Below are 22,949 nucleotides of genomic sequence, written 5' to 3' on the forward strand. Positions count from 1 at the left end.
AAACTGCCCATCCCTTTGGCCTGACACCATGCCACTGGCAGCCACTGTCACTGAGTCTGGGCGGCTGGGGCAGGGTGGCTCTGCAGAGTCAAGCTTAAGAGAGATGGGGGAGGGAACACGGATTCGCACACTGAGGGCTGGAAAGGACGTTCCAAGGCCCGCTAGCCTCTGGCTACTCAGTGTGTTCTGACACCCCCTCTGTAGGAAATGCAGAGTCCCAGGCCTCAGACCTGCTGAGACGAATGTGCACTCCACATGCCCGTGAAAGCATGAGGAGCACTGGTCTCCCCCCGACCCACACCCTCTCCAGGCCCCACGTCCTCCCAGCCCCCAAGCCCACTGACCACTTGAGAACTCTCATTCAAAAAGAAAAACCAAATAGAGGTTGGATGGCTCATGCCTATAATCCCAGCACTTTGGGAGGCCGAGGCAGGAGGCTCATTTGAACCCAGGAGTTTGAGACCAGCCTGGGCAACTTAGTGAGAACCTGTCTCTACAAAAAATTTTAAAATTTAGCCAGGCATGGTGGCGTGCAACCTGTGGTCCTAGGTACTTGGGAGGCTGAGGTTGGGGGATCACTTGAGCCCAGGAGGCAGAGGTTGCAGTGAGCAGTGATCACACCACTGCACTCCAGCCTGGAGGACAGAGAAAGACCCTGTGTCAAAAAAGTCAAAGAAGATGGAAAGTAGGGACTTAGAGAGATGTGGAAGCAACACAAGGGTCCACCGATGGAGGAACAGCTATTCAACACAGGTGCATCACACAACAGAATATTATTCAGCCTTTAAAAGGAAGGAAATTCTGCCCCATACTACAGCATGACGGATGAACCTTCAGGACGTCATGCTGAGTGAAATGAGCCAGACACAAAATGGGCCATTATTGTATTTTTCCACTCACACAAGGTTCCTAGAGTGGTCAAATAAGTTCATAATAAAGACAGAAAATAGAATGGTAGCTGCCAGCAGCTGGGGGAGGGGCATGGTGAGCTTGTCTAACGGGGACAGAGTTCATTCTGGGAGGATGAAAAGGGTCCCGGAGATGGACAGCGGTGGCAACTGCAAAACACTGTGAATGTGCTGAATGCCACGAAACGTACACTGCAAAGTGGTTAAAATTGCACATTGTATGTTGTGTATTTCACCACAATTAGAAATAAGAAGAAAAAGGTAAATCAAAAACCCAGACTGTACTGTTTGTCCAACCCTAAGAAGGCTTACTGAACATAGTATACTGAGTTCGGATCCTGTGCCCAGAATCGGACCCGGCTCTAGAGGGGCTTCTGACCCAGCTGGCACCTTAACATAGCCCCATGGAGCCACGATCCCTGCTGGGGCCAGGGGGCACACTTCTGAGAAGACAGCCAACTATGTCCCACAGCCTGGCAGTTCCGAACAGGCCCTGCGTCCCACAGGACTGGCACCAATCCCCTGCCCGTAAGCTCCACGTCAGCACAGCTCTGGGCTTGAGCCCTCCCAGGACACTGCTGGAGCCCCGTGGCCTCTCTCCTCTCACCAGAAGGGCACCCCCAAATAAAACTGTGTGCAGGTATCACAGAGTCCCCTGGTCCAGGAACCCCTTCCCAGTGCCCTGAGTGTTTTATCCTGCAGATTAAGGTGCTCCTCATGTTCCCCTCCCTCTGCCACAACCATCCCTCCTGGGGGAGGAGGAGCAGGTCATGAGCTCCGATGCAAGCCTCGGGAGGCATACGTCCCTCCTCCCTTCCCCAAGCCCTCGGACTCTGCTGGGCACATCCAGGCAGCCTGCAATTCCTCAAGCAGGAGTCACCGGAATGTGACAGCCCTTCCAGGGGTCTCAACCCCACCCTGTCCCACACCCCTGCATGAGCCTGCCCTGGTTCCTGCATGGCTCCTCATTCTCCAAGTCTCCCAGGCCCTCCAGGGACACACAGCAGACAGAGGTCCTACCAAGGCCCATGGTGACCAATAAAGGAGGCTCTTGAAACCCAGAGAATCTTTCCAAACTCTCACTCAAGTCCCACTTGGAGCATCCTGGCATGTTCCCATCAGGCAGAGAGAGCCACAGCCACCTCTCCTGAGCTTGCAGACTCCCACCCCCATGCATTCCATTCTTTCTGGGTCTCCAGGGTAGCATCCCCCACCCATATCCAGCTTCTTCCTCCAAGATTCTGTGGCAAAGCCAGCAACCAGGTCCCCATCACCACCGCATCCAAGACCCAGTGCTCTGCGACTCACCCTCCTGGCTCCGGGGTGCAGCCTCAGCCACAGGCGCCTGGGGCTTGGGCTCCAGCCTGCTCTGCAACTGAGACACGGGGGCGGGCTCTGAATTCTCCAGGGTCTGGGCTGGGCTGGGGGCGGCGAGCGCCTCAGCAGGCTTGGGCATCTGGATCTCCACCCTCTTGGGGGCTGCGTCGGTGGCAGGGGCAGTGGGCACCTCGGGGATCTTGGAGGCGGGGGGCTCCATCCTCCGGTGGGCTGACTCCTGGGGTTTGACGAGGGTGATCTCCGTCCTCCGAGGAGCTGGCTCTGGCGTCTTGTGGCCCAACACCTCAGCCCTCTTGAGCCCAAATCGGGACGGCCCGATGGCCCCGGCGTTCTCCACCTGCTTGGATGAGATGTCAATGGACAGCTCGGTGCGCCGGGACACCGGCTCAGCCGCCTTGGGGCCCGAGAGCTCCACCCTCCGCAGGGATGCCTTGGGGGAGCGCTGGCTTAGGGAGTCCACATGGCGGGCTGAGGGCTCTGAGTTCTTCACGCCCAGGTCCTGGAATTTCTGGGTGGAGCTGGCCACAGTGGCTCGGAGTAGGGGAGTCTGGACCCTCCGGGGTGGGGTGGAGTTGGGTGTCTCAACCTCCTCGACCTCAAAAGATCTCTTCAAGGCTGAAAAATAAAGAGAGGGAGTACAATTGGTGAGTGGACGGCTCGGGAACACTCCGGCATGTTTCCTGCTAAGGAGCAGCAGAGGAAGGCAGGCAATGCTGCGCTGAGGGCCCCGGGGCTCTTCCTGTCCTTCACGTCTCAGCAAGCAGAAGGGACAGCCTCATCCTAAGACACCCACAGCAAGCGAAAGGGACAGCCCCATCCTAGGAGACCTGTCATGAGTTCTGGGGCAGAGATGCAGGCTGGAGCAGGAAGACGCTGCCCATCGTGTCTGGCCATGGCCACGGTGCAAACCACATAGCCTCCCCCTCCAGCTACGTCTACACAGGAACGTTCTAGTTCCAGAGAAGACTTTTATTTCCTTTTTTTTTTTTTTTTTTTTTTTTTTGAGATGGAGTCTTGATCGGTTGCCCTGGCTGGAGTGCAATGGCACCTCCTGGGTTCAAGCAATTCTCCTACCTCAGCCTCCCCAGTAGCTGGGATTATAGGCACGGGCCACCATGCCTGGCTAATTTTTGTATTTTTAGTAGAGACGGGGTTTCACCATGTTGGTCAGTCTGGTCTCAGCCTCCTGACCTCAAGTGATCCGCCCACCTCAGCCTCCCAAAGTGCTGGGATTACAGGCGTGAGCCACCACGCCCGGCCTTGATTTCCTTCTTGTCGCAGCTGTTTTTATCCCTCCTCACCTCCAGCCAAGGCACACACCCAGACACCAGCAGCAAACACCTCTACCACCAGCCACAGTGGGGGACACACCTCCAACAATAAGTGACCACAACTGTAACCAATCAGAACCACAGTGAGGAGAAAACCCCATCAAGGACACCAAGAGCGAACACCGGAGCTTTCAGTGCCGGCGAGGCGCCGGGCTTACCGCGCTTGCTCATCACATCTACAGCCGCTCAACCCTGGAACGTAAAAAATACCAATACCCCCAGTACAGATGGGGAAAGTGAGGCATGGGGTAGACCAAAGCCAGACTGTACATCAGGCTGATACCAGAGCCCAAGGTTCTAACCACTTGGTTGTCCGGCTCCCCCAGCTTAGTCCACAGGAACCAACTTTCTCAGTCATCAGCCTCTCCTGCATCTTCCCATCCAGTACTTCAAACCCATGCAGTGATGCCAACCACCCAGCTCCCACCCTGCAGCCATCCTGCCTCTTGGAGGCACCAGGGTCTGCTCCCTCGGAGGCAGTGGGGATGGTACCTGGGAAGTTGCCACCTCCACAGTCCCCACAACCGCACTCCAAATGAGAGCCAGCTGCTCCTGGTTATTAGGGCCAGAGCAGGGAGGGGCCCACATGGCAGGCACATTCACCAGCTCCTTCCCTAGGCCAGGCTCCCAGCACAGCTCCCCCAGCAAAGCCCACCTGGAGACCCACAGTGCCTTCCCCAGGCGCTCCCTGCCTCACCAGGCCAGAGTCCGGGTCTCATGGGATCCCACCACTGCCTCCCCTGCCCACAGGAAAAGGGATGACAGCTGGTCCCCAGCCCCCAACAATAGCTCTCCAGGACCATTTCAGTGCCTTCCCCTCACCTGTCTCTCTTCCTCCAAATGCACTCTGGCACTGGGGAGGGGAAGAGGAAGCCCAACCCCCTAATCCTGGCTGCTTCAGCTGCCAGCTTCCTGGGCAAGGCACTCCTGTGGGCGCCCTCTCTAAGCCACGGGCACCTCTCCTTCTTGGTGGACACAGACAAAATCCTGGGTCACTAAGCTCAGCCTCCACCAGAAGCTGGGCAAGGAGCCGCGTGGACTCCAGGGAACTCTCAGTTGTCCCAGGCCCTGTCTCAGCTCCATCACTGCCCTAGAGGATATGGGCCTGGCGTGGCCAGAGCTGTTCAATTCTCAAGAGAGTAGAAATCTGGATCTTTATATGATATCTCCTGATCCTTAAACGCTGGCATAAAACAAAACAAGCCCTTTTTAAAACACCAAGCAGCCTGGCTGACATGGTGAAACCCCACTTTACTAAAAATAAAAAATTAACTGGGCACGGCGACGCTCACCTATAGTCCCAGCTGCTCAGGAGGCTGGGGCAGGAGAATCGCTTGAACCCAAGAGGCAGAGGTTGCAAAGCTGAGATCATGTCACTGCACTCGGCCTGAGCGAGAGAGCGAGACTCTGTCTCCAAAAACTAAAACTAAAAATAAAATAAAACACCACAGGGCCAAACAAAATCAAATCCACAGGCTGTATTCGCTTGTGGGTCCAGCCATGACCTCTGACTGATCGCATGGCTGCAGGGCAGCAGGATCCTGAGCCCCAGGATCAGGGGTGTGCCAGGTATGGGCTCCCACCACGGTGCCACTCCGCCCCTCTGCCACTGCATGCAAACTGCTGGCTCTGTTCAGATTCTGCAGAAGCCCCAGGGCTCCAAGGGAAGATTGAATGTCCACTTCTACCAGCCAGAAAGCCCAGAGTTCAATGCCCAGAACTGAATGTCATAAGATGGGCTTACCTAGCTCATTACATCTACACCCGCTTAAACCTGGGCTGTAAAGGATATTATTACCCCCCATACAGATGGGGAAAGTGAGGCATGGGGTAGACACAGAGCCAGACTGTACAATGGGCTGATGCCAGAAAGTGCAAAGCTTAATGCCTGGGTCCTCGTGTGGTTCCCAGGGCCTCCCACGGTCCTCTGATCTGCCCCCTGCCTCCTGAGCACTGTACAAACTGTCCCCACATGGTGTGCCGCTGTCTTATGGGCATTGTAGAGCAGAGGCCGGCTTCCAGGTGTCCTCAACATCCTTCCGTGTGGCCAAGTTGGAGAACAGAAACTAGACAAGAGAAGGCCTTGTCCCAGGTCCAACCCAAGAAAACAAATGACCTTCCCTGGGAGATCCGTTGAATCCCCTCCTTGGGGAGTCCCCTTGGAGACACCCCCCAGTGGCTGACTCATGATTCAGGACCCTGCACCAAAGCAAAGCCCTCCCTGGTGTGAGCTTACAATTGAGTCTACAGTGTGGATGCAGTGATTTATTCCAGCCAGACCAACACGCACAAGCGGATCATTCTAGAACCAGAGCCAGCCCCTCCCCCAAGGCACTCCTCCTTCCTCCAGTTGTCTGCGAGGCTGGCGCCTCACCACCTTGGCCATCTGCGCAAAATGTACATGTGTGCCAGTCCCCAGCCATCCTCTCATCTCTTTCAATGCTTGGTGTCTTTTCATGGATGGGTCCCTCCGTCCCCACTGGCTGGCCTCTGTGCTTACTGTCCAGCTCTATGATCTATCTGGGTGTTCCATCTAGCACCACCCCCATGCCCACTAGCTCTAAGTAAGCTCTGAGAGAGCAGGGGCTGTTCCCCCCGCAGGGACCACCCCACCATCAGGGCGGCGCTGCTCAAAGGTGGGTTTGTTCTAGATAACAGCCAGGAGATCTCGCAGCCTCCAGAACTGCAAGAGAATACAACTGTGTGCTGGGAGAACGGTGAGAACAGAAGATGTCCCATTCTGGAGGTGTCCATCTTCCCCAAGGAAACCATGTCCCGGCTGGAATGTCAAGAAGGTGACACCTAAACGAAGAGGTGCCCACCCTGGCTTAGGCCATGCCCCCAAACGAGCATGCCACCGCCTCCTCCTCCTCTTCTTGTGAATCCTCCTCAAAGCCAAGCCCACTCCAGCCCCCTTCCCAGGGGGGCTGGCCTCCCACACAGTTCACACCACCCCCTCCCCACATCATCCTGGCCATGTCATGACTGTTGAGATTGGCTGCAGGGGGTGTGTTTGGGCTCCCTGGGAACAGAGTTGAATGTCCTCTACTCCATGACACCATGCTTTCACAAGGCCTCAGGTGCTTCTAGAAAACCTACTAGGCCAAGGCGTGGTGGTTCACGCCTGTAACCCCAACACTTTGGGAGGCCAAGGTGGGTGGACTGTTGAGCCCAGGAGTTCAAAACCAACCTGGGCAACATGGCAAAACCCCGACTCCACTAAATAATATAAGAATTAGCCAGGGTGGTGGCATATGCCTGTAATCCCAGCTACTCGAGAGGCTGAGGTGAGAGGATCACTTGAGGCCAGGAGGTCAAGGCTGCAGTGAGCCATGATCACACCACTGCGCTCCAGCCTGGATGACAGAGTGAGACCCTGTCTCAAAAAAAAAAAAAAAAAAAAAAAAGACAACCAAAACCTACTAAAGGCCGGGCGTGGTGGATCACGCCTGTAATCCCAGCAGTTTGGGAGGCCAAGACAGGCGGATCACCTGAGGTCAGGAGTTCGAGACCAGCCTGGCCAACATGGTAAAACCCTGTCTCTACTAAAAATACAAAAAATTAGCCAGCCATGGGGGTGGGTGCCTGTAATCCCAGCTCCTTGGAAGGCTGAGGCAGGAGAATCACTTAAACTCGGGAGGCGGAGGTTGAAGTGAGTCCAGATCGCGCCACAGTACTCCAGGCTGGATCACAGGATAGGCACAAGCCCTGAGGGAGCTCCCAAGGAGAAGGGACACACTAGACCTTCACCCCCATTTCAGCCTGCAAAGATTCACTTTCATCTGAGGTTTTGTAAAGGGTTGACTAGTGACCCCCAAAAAGACATGTCCAAGACCTAACCCCAAGAACCCACGAATGTGACCTTATTTGGAAAAAAGGTCTTTGCAGATGTGACTAGGGATCCCGGGATGAGACTATCCTGGATTTTGGATGGGCTCTAAATCCAGTGCTTGGTGTCCTTATAGGAGAAAGGCAGAGGGGGACTCGGGACACAAAGAGACACGGCGGAGAGGGCTAGGTGATGACAGAGCAGAGACTGCAGAGATGCTGTCGGAGCCAAGGAGTGCCTGGGCCAACAGAAGCTGGAGGAGGCAAGGAGGGGTCCTCCCCTCAAGCTGTCGGAGGGAGTGTGGTCCTGCCAATACCTTGATTTCAAACTTCTGGCCTCCAGAACCACGAACGAATCAATCTTTGTTGTTGGGCCACTTGGTTTCCAGCAATATGTTCCAGCAGCGCCAGGACACTCACAACGAGACCCTTGGGAAGATGAAACCCCTGGGCTGCACAGTGGCCTAGGGTCAGTATCGCTGGTGTGGTCACTCACTCTCCAGCCCAGGCCCAACTCCACCACAAACACACTCGACAAACGGCCCACTGTGGGCCAACGGACACGTGGCCACTCCAGAGCTGCCGTATCAGGAGCCCAGAGGAGTGAGAGCTGCCTCCTTCCCCCTTCTTGGAGTTGCACAAAAACCCCAGATGGTTGGAGAAGTCATCGGAGGAATCACATCACTCTAGATTCTTGTTTCATTGCTGGGATATTTGGCGATGAAACAAGACCATCCCTGCCAGGGATGCCTCATGGGCAAACGCCTCCCCACGGAGGACGCTGTGAGTTGTACTCAGCCGGGAAACTTTAGGAGATGCCTGTCACCAGGCTGGCAGAACAGGGTCCCCCAGAATCTCCTCCCCCATCAGAGTCCTAAAACTACGCCCTGGGTCCTGCACTCACACACAGTCGCCCCTCTCTTCCCAACGTGCAGACCTCCTGGGAAGCCCCTTGCCACCACCCTCACGGGGAAACCGGCATAACCCACCCTGGGGCAGGTCCTTGTCACTTTACTTGTCTCCATCTTCCCTATGGAGGGAGAGGCAGTCAAGGGGTATCCCCATTAACCTACAGAAGCAAGAGTGTTCGTGAGCTTGTCATTTTGCAGATTTTAGACCCCTATGTGACTGCACAGATCCGCAGGCCCGACTGGGCACATTCAAAGGACCCATGTGGTAGGCAGGCGCACCGGACGGCTTCCTTCTCTGTCCGCAAGGAGTTAATGCAACCGAAGGACACAGAAGAGGCTCCCTGCTGAGCATCACAACTGTGGACCGTGCACAGTGTCAGAAAGATGCGGGGCCAGGTCACGTTGGGAGGGTCCCCATGCTGCCACTGGAAGGTAAAACAGTGTCACCCCCACCACAGGGCAGGAGGTTCCCACCTTTGCCAGCCGTCTCCTTCATCTGTGAATTCAAGTCCCCTAAAGGCAGACTCCAACCTCACAGGCTCCCAAAAGCCTCCCTTGGTCCCTTCTCCACTCCCCACCGATCTCAATTTGCTCCAAAAGCCTGAAGACCATTCGTGTGCTTGGGCCCACTTCTGGGAATTTATCCCAAGGAAATAATCAGAAGTACAGAAAGATTTATGTACGAGGACACTTGCATCAGCATTAAACTCACAAACCCTGGAAACAATCCGGGTTTCCGCAGATTTTCTAAACCCATATGTCAAAGGCCTGCACCGTCATCAAAATCACATTTTTGAAGATGAGAAATGCTGAGAATATTAAGTAAAAATAGCAGGATACAAGATGTATACGAAGATCCTAATTCCATTTCATACACACATGTGCAGTTTGCACGCACACACGCACTCGCACCCGCGCAGAAAATAACAATCTCTGGACGGAATGAATGGTGGTGGGTGTTGTTCATTACAATTTCCTGCCTTCTGAGATGCTTCTACTACATGGGGATCACTTAGCATTTTCAGGGAATAAAACCATCGATATTGTTCTTTAAAAACACACCTTGGTACTGGCTGGGCACGGTGGCTCACACCTGTAATCCCAGCACTTTGGGAACCCGAGGCAGGAGGATCGCTTGAGCCAGGAGTTCAAGACCAGCCCGGACAACATGGCAAGACTCCATCTTGGAAAAACAAAATTAAAAAAAAAAAAAACACACACACACACACACAGACTTTGGTGCCAACAAACTGGAGGGTGTGGATAACTGCACGCTGGCCCATCCCCATCCCCACCTCTGGAAACACATCTCACGGCCCATGAAGGACATAGGGCTTCTCCTATCCTCAAGCACCTATGGTCTCAGCTGCGACACAAAAAGAGGCCACAGTGGGCCATCCTCCAGATGCAAACTTTCCCCTCCAGGCCCATGCGGGGGTCGAAGCAGGAGCAGCCTGGATCTGGGCCTGTTTAGAGAGGAATGTGCCGCACAAGGGACCATTGTTAAGGCCCGTGCTCTGACCGCAGGCTGCCTGGCAAACCGCTCCCAGCTCCCGAAACCAGATCAAGCACTTCCTGGTGCACATATCAGGACTCAGTCTGGGGATGGGATACCAAGCGAGCCACAGGGCCCTGCTCCAGCCTGGGACAAATGTCATGCAAAGAAATGCCAGAGCCTAAGGTCAGAACAAACTCATGTGCAGCTAAGCTCTCATAGGAGGGAGCAATGTGGCCTCTGCCCAGGGCAGGGTAGAATTCTGAGCTCAGGTTCCAGGAATGCTAGCCCTGGTCAAACTGGGTCTCCTCTGAGCAGCAGCAGGTTCCGTCCCTGAAGAAACACTGGCTACCTGGGAAGCAGGGTCAGGGCTGAGGGAACCCAGACAGATAGTGCCAGGGAGCAGGGAGGCACCGCCCTGTACGCTACCCTGAGCCTGCAGGAAAGACACAGGTTAAACCTCCCCTGGCAGGTAACGCCCCATAACGCTTAAGATCTACAGAGCGAGTCCAGCAGCATGTACGCCGTGGGCATGCTCCTTGTCTTCACTCCCCTGTGATGCTGGACCTTGGCACAGGTCCCTGATGTGTGCAGGGTGGGGTGGGTAGTCGGGCAGGGCCTTGGCGCTGGCAGAGCGGGGTCCAGTTGTGAAGGCTCCTTTGCCTCCTATTTATCCAGGACTTGGGGGATGAGGGCCAAAGGCCTGGTGTGCCTTCGAGGAGCTTAAGGACCACCCCAGGGCTGGAGACAGGATGTATGGACCTGCACAGGGACTGTGCTCTTTATTTCAGGGCTCAGAGCAGGAGACCCAAACAGGAGGGTGACATAACCACAGTCTACCCTGAGCCTCAGGGTCCTCAGTGTCACCTCCTGTAGGAGGTGACAGGGTAATAAGGTGCCCCTGAGGCCGGGCGCGGTGGCTCTTGCCTGTAATTCTAACACTTTGGGAGGCCGAGGTGGGCGGATCACCTGAGGTCAGGAGCTCGAGACCAGCCTGACCAACGTGGAGAAACCCCATCTCTACCAAAAACACAAAAATAGCCAGGCGTGGTGGTGCATGCCTGTAATCCCAGCTACTCGGGAGGCTGAGGCAGGAGAATCACTTGAACCCGGGAGGCGGAGGCTGTGGTGACCCGAGATCGCGCCATTGCCCTCTATCTGGGGCAACAAGAGCGAAACTGTCTCAAATAAATAAATTAATTAATTAATTAAGATGTCCTGGGTGCAGGCACGGCACGCGGCAAGAATGACTGTTGCTGGTGTAATTACCATCTCCTGGGTGTGGGGGTTGTGCATGTTGACATGTGTGGTCACCTTGCTGGTGGCCGAGGCTGTCCTGGCCTGCCACCAATCACACCCACTGACTTCACATGGCCTATTTCTGTGTCTCCGCCCAGAGCCCTTCCTAGTGCCTATGCCCTCAGAAGGCTGGAAGGAGTGAACAGTGCAGTCCTTGGCCAAGAACTGAAGTATAAAAACCCCAGCTCCCTTCCCCAACCCCAGGTGGGCCAAGGCTGGGGGCACGGTCTGCAGTCTCCCTCTGCTGTGCGGTATGGGGGCTGGGCAGCCACCTGTGGTCACAATGAGCTGATGAGGCACCCTTTATTGGCTGGATTCCCTGCCTGACCCATTCCCACACTCGGGGATCCCCTGGTGTCCCCTCCCACTGAAATCCCTGTCTCAGGACCTGCTTCTGGAGGGACACAAATTAGCCCCACCCCTGGCCTGGGCTGCTTGGTGGAGGAGGGAGGTGGCTCCTGGGGCAGGTGGAGCAGGCTCCGGACAGGGAGGAGGACACAGTTGGGGTGATGGGGAGGGGAGTGTTCTCAGGAAGCAAAACAGTCCAAAAGGAAGGGCTTAAAAATAGGTGCAGTGAAGCTGAGCAGAGCCTGCAAAGGGAAGCCAGGAAACAGCAGTGTCGGGGAGGGCGGCCCCCCGGTTCCCCACAGAGAGCCACGTTTGTTTAGGGACAGGGACAATGTGAACAGAAGGTAGAGTCCACATCAAGGCGGAGGCGCTCCCTCCTCAGAGAGCCGCACCCAGATAGTTCAAACCTGCCGAGGGTCTAGGAGAGAAGAACTGGGGTGCCGCCACCTCCAGCTCGGTCCCTTTCCCAGTCCCCTTCCCCTCTGCCTTCCCAAGGCCAGGCCTGGCTGGGCCACGGGCTAGCAGCTAAGACCCGCCTCCAGGGCCGGCCCAGTCTGCAGGAGGCCAGCTTGGTGGCCAAGGGTTACTGACTGCCCAGGCTTATCTGCACACGTGGCCTGTCGACTGAGGTCTGGGACTTGGGGGCATCATCCACACAGCCCCTGCTCCCTGACTCTCCAGTTGGATGCAGGCCTACATTTCAACACCCTGTAAGATTGCAATCTTACCAAGGGCCTGACCGGTACCTCTGGACAAGGAGGAAAAGAACCATTTCCACCAAGCCCTGGATGGAGGTGCAGGAAGCGTCAACAGCATCCCTGCAAACTTCAAATGCACCAGGGGGATCGGCACCCAGGGAAGAGCCACAGGAGGCCACTCAGGGTGACCATGAGGTCACCCTGCCCCGTCTGACGGATTCTGATGACTATCTTTGCTCAAGGGTTAGGAGGAGGCTTCTTTCTCTCTGCCTCTGGCAACCCTGGGCCTGAGAAGTCCCAGGCACTCCGGGGGTCCTTCCTGCTCATCATAGCCCCACCCAGGAGGCCTGGCTCACTCCGCAATGATGATGTGAGAATGAGCAGGTCTGCCTCGTGCCAGAGCCTGTGGTTGGATTTTCGGCTGAGGCCAAGAGAAATAAACAAGCCTCCTCCTTCCCTCTGCACGCTACAGGAAGAGCAGCTTGCTGGCTGCAAGGGGACCCTCCACCCTGCCTATGGGGCACAGCGGCCCAGAGTATTCCTTCCCAAAACGGAGCCCTGGCAGCCCTGGGTCCCCCTAAGATGGAACACAAAGGGGTGGGCCGCCGACCTCAACAGTCAGCCCTTGGGATTCCAAACCTTCTCTTATCCCCCAACTTTGTGATGTTAATTTCTCCCTGGATAAAGCTCTCGAGCAACCTGGCAAGCCAGCACCAGCTGAACCAGCCCCAGCTTGAACCAGCAGCTTTCCTGAGCCCAGCTACACAGCCAGAAAGGAAAAGAAGTCCTACGGATTCCTTTACAAGTAGCTTCCAGAATCTGCTATGGTGTCCGCAGGGGACACTGGCACCAACTCTGAGTTTACTAAACGTAGTGGTTTCAACAGTGTCCCCCAAAACGATATGTCTGAAGTCCTAACTCCTGGAACCTGCGAACATGATCTCATTTGGAAAACGGATCTTTGCAGATGTAATTAAGGTAAGGATCTCAAGGTGAGATCATTCTGAATTCAGTGGGCCCTAAATCCAATGGTGAGCACCTTCATAAAAGACAGAAAAGGAGAAAGACACACAGGCAGGGGGAGAAAGTCACGTGGAGACGGGGGCCAGAGATCAGAGATGGTGGTGATACGTCTGCAGGCCAAGGAACGCCGGGAATCTCCAGGAGCCGCCGGAAGCTATGTTTGTAAGCTCCCAGGTTGTGGCATCTGTCACAGCAACCCCAGGATATAGACGCCAGGAACAGAACACAGAAAACAAAGCGGAGGAGGCCTTGAGCCTGCTGCGGCCACTCCCGCCATTCCGTTCGACTCCCTGAGTGTCCTGTCAATTCTGAAGCCCCTTCTAGCCACGGATTCACTGGTTCTGGAAAGGGGATATGGGTGGCCTGGAGCTGGTCTAGCCTGGCAGGAGGCAGCCTCGCCCCACCGTCAGCCATCAGCTCACACAGGCCCTTCACAGCAGGCAAGCGCGTTGCCCCAGCCTCGGCCGGCCCTTCTCCTGCTGGGTCCCATCAGCCACAGAGCTTTCTGCTGTGTCTCCTCTGGCCCAAGGGGCCCATACATCCAGCCTTCCCGGGACAATCCCAGCTCACATCTGTTGTCCCACCGTAGTCATTCAAGGGTCCCTTTCACTCCCAAGTGTCCGCTACGGTCGCCCTACCTGGGGCCAGAATTGTGCCCCACCAGAGAAGGGTCTTGGAGTAACCACACCCAGAGTCAGGGAGCCACCTCGTAGCTGTGCCAGGCACCTGGGACAGCCACATAGCAGCTTCTGCTTCAAGCCATCTCTCTTTATGCAGAGCAGAACCAGGACCACAGTAAAGGCTCCAGAGGAGGCCACCACTCGCAGGGCCTTGGGTCCTGTTCTTGAAAGACAGCCTAGCCTCCAAGAGGGCCACAGCGACTGATCTGGGACGAAGGCCTCTCTGTGCCTGCTCCCCCCATCTACCGTGTGCCCCTGGTTCCGGCAGCCACAGGGTCATTCCAGGCAGACTTTAAAGTCGCGCTAAGTTGCTGGACTTCCTTTTTTCTTTACTAAATCAGTTATGGGAATGGGAGCGCATCTGGCACACACTCAGACGTGATGCACTGGTCTAGCGCTCCCCCCACCCCCCACCCCCGGGTTTTAAACCAGCTGCTGGCTGCTCCACTAGGAGCAGATTGAGGGGAAATGGGCGGAAGCCGCAGGGGAAGAGATGTGAGGCAGATAAAGAGGAAGAATTTCCTGGCTGGGGTGGGGCCACCAGGGCCTGGGTGAGAAGGCCGCCCACCCTCCCTCCCTCCCTCGTGGAAGGCAGCAGAAGTGTGAGGACGGATCTGTGTGGGAGGGTCTAGGTGTGGCCTGCCTGGGGGTAGGAGAGGGACCAGATGACCTTTCAGGTCTCCTTGGGTCAAAGACTCCCAGATAAATGGCAGTCGCTGAAGGCAGGAGGGAGGCCCTGGGAAGTGACTGACTTCGAAAAACCACAGGCTGCAGCTCTGAGGGCCTCAAAGGTTAAGTACGGAGTCCCCCAAAATGAGGCTTTCCTCAGCTTTAATCCACCCACGTCCTTTAGGTGCCCCCAGACACCCCGCCAGGGCCTCTCTGGCAGCTCTCCGTCCTCGACTCTGGAGACAGAGACACGTGATGCTGGCTCCAGGTCTGTCCATAGCCCCTCGTCCCCACCAAAGGGTGGCCAGCCACCTCCTCAGCCCACCGCTTGCCCCTCCTTCCCCTCTACTCCCCACCCTCCAACAACAGCAGACACTTCTCCAAACACTCCTTTGCCCAAACCCCGGGCTTCACGCATGCTGCTCTTAGAAACACATCCCAGCTCCCCACAAGGAGCCAGCAAGGCTGTCCTGTGATCCTTTCCACGGACGGGAAGCTCTGCCAGGGACCAGGACCCGGGCCTGGAGACCCTGAGGAGCCCGTTGGTCAGTGTCTGTTCCGAAGCCCGGGACTGAGCTGCCAGGCACAGGCAGCATCGGTGTGAGGGTCCAGCCTCCCGGACAAGCTCTCCCTTGTCTGTTCCCAGACCTGTCACTGCACACACAGGTGGTGACCATTCCTGATCTGCCTGGGCAGATAAGCCACCCCTCCCTCCCTCCTCATCTCATTGTCGATGAGGGGAAATGTTACAAGCACTTAAAAAATGGGAAAAAAAAAAAAAAGAAAGAAAAAAGAAAAAGCCTAACACCAGGGGCCACTTGGCCCAGGTGGAGCCTCCATTAATCACGGGGCTCTCTGTGTTGTGGCCCCAAGGCGGGCAGCAGATGGCCTCTGCCCTAGCCAATATGAGCTGCAGCCTAATTACAGGGGATGGTGACCCCAGGGAGCAGAGTTCAGGCTCTGTTCATAGCTGCACCCAGGAGCCAGCTGCTTCCCAGGCCTGCAGAGCCAGGGGAGAGGTGTGGGGGACCAGCACTGAATGACATGACCCAAAGCACACCAAGTGGGGCTGGAGGTGAGGGCAGAGCCACAGTGGTCACAGAGCCCCCATGTGAACCTACACGGATCCGCCCGGTTTAGGTTCTGCTGAACTCCAGGGTGAGGGAGACCTGGTCTCCATCCTCAAAGACATGAAGAGGTTGACAAAGAAGAATCACAGATAAGAGGGGGTGGTGGGTCTGCTGTGTAGGAGAGGCCGCAACTGGACGCAGAAGATTCCACAAGGGGTAACCACAGAGAGGCAGGGCCACCAGAAGACGGGCTGCCGGCTGCTCCAAACAGCCCAGGGTGTGACTGAGGGGACTCTCGGACTCGGCCGGGGCCCCTCCTGCTCTGAGACAACGCACCTGGGAAACTCAATCAAGCCCAACTAAGAACTTGAAAAGCTCCCTGGAAACCTAGCGGGCAGGGCGGGCCCCTGGGGGGACCCCTGGTATACCCCGAGAGCCAGACACAGCCGGGGGGCCCCACACTTCAGCCCAGAAGACTCGCGATGGAGGAGGGGCCGGTAGCCCAGGGAGGAGTGGGCACTGAGACCAGAGGGGCCAACAAGAGAGGGGTCTGGGGTAGGGGGTAGCTGCTGAGAAGTCCAGGGAACGGCACCTGCCTTTGGAGAAGTGAAGCTCTGGGAATAGGGTTGGTGAAGGGGGGTGGGAAGGGGGAGGTGGGGGGTGGGAAGGGGGAGGTGGGGGGTCGGGGGGTCAGGCTAGATCAGGCACCCTCCCCAGCAGCAAATGCAGGAGCCTCTGGAATCTGTCCACAGAAATGACAAGTGTCCCGCTCCCAGCCCTGTTCACACACTCACCCATCAAGAGTGGCAGAGAGAGCCGCCTCTTACCATCCACCGTGGGACCTGGACCTAAGCGGAGGTTTCTGGAGGGGCAGGTCCAGGGGAAAGGGTCTCCTCAGAGGCGGCCGCCATTCAGAGGGCCCGAGATAAGAACCTTATCATGCCCTCATCAGACAGAAGAGATCCGCGGTCTCTTCGAACCTGGTCTCCTGCTCCGCCTGCTCCCTCCACTCACCCCAAGCCTAGAACATTCTGCTTCGCCTAAGATCAGCTGCTGCAGTGGACTGAATAGTGACCCCCAGAAGACATGCCAGAGCCCTAGCCCTCAGACCTGTGAATGTGACAGGAGCTGGAACAGGGTCTCTGCAGATGCAATAAAGGATCTCAAGATGAGAGTATCCTGGATTTAGGGTGGGCTTGAAATGCAATGACAAGCGTCCTTACAAGACACGGAGACACAGAAAAGGCCACATGAAGACAGAGCAGGGAGTGGCATGATGCATCTACATGCCTAGAGGCGCCCGGGAGCCACCAGAAGCTGGGAGACAGGCCTGGGCCGGAGCCTCCCTCAGAGCCCCCAAAGGATCAGCCTGGCCGACACCTTGATTTTGGACTTCCGGTCTCCAGAACCATTTTAAGCCCCCAAAGTTCATGCGGCTTTGTTCCAGCGGCCCCAGCAAACTGTCACGGGGGTCTTCCTCCCCTCCAAAGCCTGGTACCCGAAGCTCCCCAGCTATCTGGGCTAACCACACCGACCCCAGGACTTTCAGGTCACACTTTCAGGTGTGTCTCGCTCTTCTGTTTAACCTTCTTCAGTGCCCGTGCAGTCACAGCTTCCAGGTGGTGGGCAATTTATTCTTCTCTCTCATGATATGAGTGCTCTGGGCCTCCGAGTGCTCATCTGCCCTGCACTGAAGGCTGAAGCTAAAATCCTGGAGAGAACTGACCCCTTTGGTGGGCAGGGCAGGCACTGTGCCCCCAGCATGGCCAGAGGTTAACTGGCTGAAATGTGTCCCCGTAAAGTGTCTCCCCTTTGCCCGTTCTTTCCTTCCAAGTAGGGAAGCCAGAGAGGCCTCCCGGATCTTTCCCCCAACCCCCCGGGGCAGGGAGCCTGTGGTCACCTGTCCGCGAGGATCAGCTGGACAGACAACTACCCCCTCCCAGGCCACACCTCATCAACAGAGGGCCCCTCAATTCTGCTGGTGGCCTATGAGAGAAGGAAAAACTGAAGGAGTTGTTACAGTAAAAGCTCCAAACCCTGGTGCCAGAGAGGCCCACGGCTGAGCAAGGTGCCCCCACCCCCACTGCCCTGAGCTGCCAACTCAGCCCAGCTCAGCACTGTGACCTCTGACCTGCCTGCGGGCCACGGGAGCCAGACCTGCCAATCAGCATCTCCCGGATACCCATCTTGTGAAGTCCCCAGTGGCTGAGCGTTTCCCAGCCCTTCCCGGACAGCGTGGGCTACAGGAGACATTGGACAGGAAGACAGCCAAGCCTCCACTGCCCAGAAACTGCCCGGGCCCATTGCAGCAACAGGGACCCACCCACCAGCATGAGGCCCCTCTGCAGGAGGGGTGGGGTCAGGAGAAAGAGCCTGTGGGGCACAGGGCTGCAGGAGGAGTCATTCTTCTCTTGATTATATCGCAGGTTTCGGCTAAGTTGTCCCCAGCTTGTATGGGAAGCCCACAGTTGAGGGACTGTCTGGACGTGGCATGCAGGAGTCACAAGGGCCATCTACACCCCACCCCGGGCCAGGCAGATGACCTCTCTGGTCTCAGTTTCCTGGTGAGGAACAGGAAGGGCTGGACCGAAAGATCCTTTCCAGCCCGGACATGGAATGACCCCACAAGGGCCACGATGAGGTCTGTCCCAGCTCCTCACACTAGCTCAGGCCAGCAATTTCCAAAGGCACAGCCGCAGGGGCCTCGGAGCAGGAACTAGGAGGACCAGCCCGCTTCACCCTCCTGGGCAGAGGTCAAGCATCCTGCCTTTGGCCCACATTCCTTGTGGCCAAAAATGCAGAAGCAGGCAGTGCTGGCAGAGGCACCTGGACCTTTGTGCAAAGCAGAGGCCCCACCTGACACCCCAGGCCTGGAGCAGGAGAGAACCAGCCCGGGCCTCGGGTGCCCTGACTGCCAGCGACCAGGGAACGTGACACTTTCCGGCCTCTGCTTCCTCATCTCCCAATCCCAGGGGGAGATTAGATTGGGTGATGTGTTTTTCTTTTTGACAGAGAACTTTTATTTATTTTTATTTTTATTTTTGTTTTAAGAGGGGGTCTCCTGTGGCCGGGTGTGGTGGCTCACGCCTATAATCTTGGCACTTTGGGAGGCTGAGATGGGTGGATCACTCGAGGCCAGGAGTTTGAGACCAGCTTGGCAACATGGTGAAACCCTGTCTCTACTAAAAAATCCGTGGGCTGGCAACTCCAAGTCCCCAGCAGCCTCCAAATGGAGGCTTTCCTCTTGTAGGATTCCCAAATCCTACAAATACAAGTGTCTAATCGAGCTACTCAGGAGGCTGAGGCATGAGAATCACTTGAACCTGGGAGGAGGAGGTTGTAGGGAACCAAGAACACGCCACTGCACTTCAGCCTGGGACACAGTGAAACTCTGTCAAAAAAAAAGGTGGGGGGGGCGCGGGGGTCTCCCTATATTGCCCAGGCTGGTCTCAAACTCCTGGGCTTAAGGAATCCTCCTGCCTCAGCCTCCCAGAGTGTTGGGATTATGGGCACGAGCCACCATGAACTTTTAAAAATAACATCTACTGCTTTTATCCTGACTGTAAAAGGAATTTAGGCACAAAGCTGAAAATTTGGAAAATGCAGAAAAACAAAGGGAAAAATCTATAAACCCACAACCCAGGTAACCTCCATCAATATTCTGACAAATGTCTTTCCACTCTTTACTGGGGAGTGTGTGTGTGTGTGTGTGTGTGTGTGTGTGTGTGTGTGTAAAACAGGTTCATACAGTGACAATGTTGGGTGCTTTTCTCCCTGTGCCGCTATGTGGCTGAGGTCCCTACACATGTTGGGCCCGTTCTCTCAATTCCTCTGTAGTCCTAATGTTCTGATTCCAGATATGTCACTCTCGGCTCGGACTGTTCAGGAGAATCATTTCTGGATCTTGCTAAACAATGGACTCTGCTGGTCCCCAACTCTTGGTGGTTCTGGTTCAGGAAGGCTGGGTGAGCCTGGGCACCCCGAAGTGTTTCTGGGGAGCTGCAGGTGTGAACCTCTGTCCTCCTGAAGACCCACAAGCCTCATCTCCCCCATCCCCTCCTCCCTCCCCCTGAGAATCCTACAAGAGGAAAGCCTCCATTTGGAGGCTGCTGGGGACTTGGAGTTGCCAGCTTATAGCCCCACCCTGCCCCCACCTCCCCGGGAGTTATCTAAGGACAATGTCCAGCCTCAGCCGCCAAGTCTCAGCTCTAGGGTCAGTCACACACTGAAGGACATGCAGAAGTAGCTGTGTGCTGGGCACTGCTGAGGACAAAGGCCTGAATGACGAGCGGGAACAAGGTCACAAGGTCCTAAAACCTGCCTGAGGTCCCACAGTCAGGGCCTTGGAAATCCATGATAAAAGCCAGTTTAACACCCTGCCATGGAACACAGGCAGGAGAGGGAGCAGCCCCCCGCCAGCCTCTTTGCCAATCACCCCGCTCCGGGTCACAGCCAGGGCAGCCGGCGCCTTCTTCCCGGCTCGACAGCCCTCAAGGGCAGGAGCTAGTTTGCCCATCATTGTCCCCTCTCCACTAGGGCCTGGCACCCTGCCTGGCATGTAGTAGAAGCCTAAGAAGGGTTCACTGTGTTCATCCTGCAATAGTCAATGTGTATGAGTGCTTACCATACCTGAAGTCAGTGATTTACTCTTGTCCCCATTTCACAGATGGGAAACCGAGGCACTGAGAGGCTGATGACTCCCCTACATTGCCATGTGGGCAAGGGCAAGGCCAGACGTGAACCGGCACGCTGGACCATCGCGCTCTCTTCCTTCACACTCCACCCTGGGCCTGGGAAAGCTACCCTTGGAGATCCCCATGATGCTGACACCTCACTCAGCCCCTCCGTGCACCCTCTCCCACGCCTCCCAGCCAGCCTGCCAGGTAACACTGTTGTTCTGGTTTTGCAAACACGGACACTGAGTGGAAGAGCAGCCAGGCTGAAGTGGGGCAAAGGCAGCCCCCGTCAAACCCCAGGGTCGGAACCCCCAGCCATCCCCACTCTCCAAGGACTAGTAGACAGAGATTTCCACTGGGCTCAGCCAGGGGCCAGGGAACAGGTCTCCGCAGTGGGGAGTGATGGAAGGATGCAGTGTGCACTGGGAGGACCCGGGCCGGCCTTCCAGTGCTGGAGCCTCGGCAGCCCAATCTACCTTGTTGGGCTCTCGGGGGTATTAAAAGAGACCTTGTATACAAAGTACCAGCCCAGGGCCTGGCACCTAGGAGGTGCTCAATTAAAGGAAATAGTTATGAAAAATAACAAGAAGAAGCTCAGAGGAGGTGCCTGTGGGTAACGAGGGAACAGCTGGAAGGGCCTGGACTTGGGTCAGAGACAAAGAATGCAAGAAGGAGGGAAGGAGGGAGGGAGAAAAGGAGGGAGGGAGAGAAGGAGGGAGGGAGAGAGGGAGGGTAGGGCAGGCGACAGCTGGCTCCAGGGCAGCTGTGTGCAGGAGCCTGCTTCATCATTTAAATATTGGGAGAGATGTAAATATTTGAGTGAGGTCCTCCCAGCCTGGCCGTGCTCTGGCCACAGCCAGGGCTGGAGGAAGAGTTCCTCCCTCACCAGGGTCTCCGTTCTGTGCCCCCTACCCCAGCTGTCCCAAGATTCCATGTTTCCGGGCCAGGAGCAGGGGGCTGGGAGCAGCAACCAGACAGAGCAGGGGCGCTAGGGAGGGACCCCGCCTTTGCTTCCACCCTCCTTCCTCTGCACAGCACTGGGCCTGCAAAGGTGCGAATGAAGGATCTCCTCCCCCACCCGCCCCCAAGGGGCTCAGGCGGCCAAGGGTTTCTTTTGTAGTCTAGAAAAAAAGCAAAGCATCCCTTTCTGAGGTTTTCTGGTGGAGGCCCAGGGTTTAAAGCTCGCTGCTACAAACCTGCAGCCCCCTCTGCCCTTCCAACAGTGCCTCTCTCCCACCCGGGTTATTTCACAGCCCAGGTCCCTCCCAGCCCTCCAGGCCTCCTGGGGAGGAGGACGGATGCAGAGTCTGGATCTTGTGCACAGCAGGGCCCCTCCAATGTTGCAGTGCACCCCGCTTGGCTGGAAGAGCCTGTCTCATGCCATGACCTGTGCTGGCACCAACAGCCCTTTCCCCTACCTCCCACCTGAGTGCTGAGGGCAGCTGTGCCAGGCAGACAGAGTCTTCCACACAAACTATGAGTCTGCAGAAATGGCAAGAGAAGGCCAGGCGCAGTGGCTCACACCTGTAAATCCCAGCACTTTCAGAAGCCAAGGTGGGCAGACCACCTGAGGTCAGGAGTTCGAGACCAGCCTGGCCAACAGGATGAAACCCTGTCTCTACTAAAAATACAAAAACTTAGCTGGGTGTGGTGGTGGGTGCCTGGAGTCCCAGCTACTCACAGGCTGAGGCAGGAGAATTGCTTGAACCCAGGAGGCTGAGAATGCAGTGAGCTGAGATCGTGCCACTGCACTGCAGCCTGGGCAACAAGAGCGAAACTCTGTCTCAAAAAAAGAAAAAAAGAAAAGAAAAGAAAAGAAAAAAATGGCAAGAGAAGTTGGCCAGCATCACCTGCCTGGAAATCTGCCTGGCAAATTCCTACCCCAGTCTCTGGCTAGGAAGCCTTCCTCCAGGAAGCCCTCCTGTTCTACCCCTTCTCCTGAGCCCATGCCTAGACCCCCAGTGCCTGAAACAGAGCTGGCCCTTGGGGTACCCATGGACGGCTAAACAAATAAGCCAACTGCTTCTCCCACCCCCAACGACGCTCCTGGCCTGGCAGGGCATTCAGCAGTAACACTCGGCAAGTGGACACCAAGGAATACCCCTCACCGTGCAGTCCGCACCAGGGATTCCAGCCCTTCATTTTAAACCAAAGGAAAAAACCCAACCCCAGCAAACGTACAGAGCGCTCCATTCCCTGACCTTTAACAGGAGGCAAGAGGCAGAGGACAGAGGAGAAGGCCGCCCCTCCAGGCCTGGTTTGGAGCCAGAAAGACTTGTATGCTCTTACTGTAGATAACATCGGTCTCTGGGGGACATAGGGCAGGGGCCTGGCCTGCCCCTCGCAGGGAAACTGCCCACCCACGTGGAAAGCAGGGCCAAGGGTCCCTGCTTGGAACCAGCTTCCTGCACATGGGGTGGGGGGTGGGGACAGAAGGAGATCCTGCCTGGACTGCATGGAAATCCACCAGACTGCTGGCTGCTGACATAGCAGGAGCAGAACCATCTCCATCTTCCAGGGCCCTGCCTGGGGGAGGGGAGAGGCTAGGTGGCTCTGTCCAGGCCACACTCCCCATGCCCGGGACTGCTCTCTTCCCACCAAAAAGAAAGATGAGACAGGTCCATCCTGAACCTCCTGGAGACAGGAAGGGGGTCTGTCTGGGGCCCAGGTGGCTC

The 22,949-nt window shown here is 56.4% G+C and overlaps 3 protein-coding genes across 8 annotated transcripts in view; 2 read left to right on the forward strand and 1 right to left on the reverse strand.

Moving 5' to 3' along the window:
* MXRA7 (matrix remodeling associated 7) overlaps positions 1-22,949 on the forward strand; it is a 1,130,960-nt gene that overhangs the window by 423,923 nt on the left and 684,088 nt on the right. The window contains exon 1 of one of the 3 annotated variants that reach the window (XM_050764455.1): positions 11,622-11,625. The exons of the other annotated variants lie outside the window; for them this stretch is intronic. The gene's annotated coding sequence lies outside the window, so the exon portion shown is untranslated. Of the gene's footprint in view, positions 1-11,621; positions 11,626-22,949 lie in introns of those variants that run through there. 3 annotated transcript variants of the gene reach the window in all.
* JMJD6 (jumonji domain containing 6, arginine demethylase and lysine hydroxylase) overlaps positions 1-22,949 on the forward strand; it is a 1,042,475-nt gene that overhangs the window by 374,198 nt on the left and 645,328 nt on the right. The gene's annotated exons all lie outside the window — the stretch shown is intronic.
* The window catches only part of SEPTIN9 (septin 9), a 214,791-nt gene that overhangs the window by 95,867 nt on the left and 95,975 nt on the right, over positions 1-22,949 (reverse strand). For all 4 annotated transcript variants that reach the window (XM_050764269.1, XM_050764271.1, XM_050764270.1 and 1 more), the window contains one exon: positions 2,217-2,861. In XM_050764269.1, coding sequence (XP_050620226.1) covers positions 2,217-2,861 — 645 coding nt within the window. The remainder of the gene's footprint in view (positions 1-2,216; positions 2,862-22,949) is intronic.

The sequence above is a fragment of the Macaca thibetana genome, chromosome 16, assembly GCF_024542745.1.
Source record: "Macaca thibetana thibetana isolate TM-01 chromosome 16, ASM2454274v1, whole genome shotgun sequence".
NCBI classification, from domain to species: domain Eukaryota; kingdom Metazoa; phylum Chordata; class Mammalia; order Primates; family Cercopithecidae; genus Macaca; species Macaca thibetana.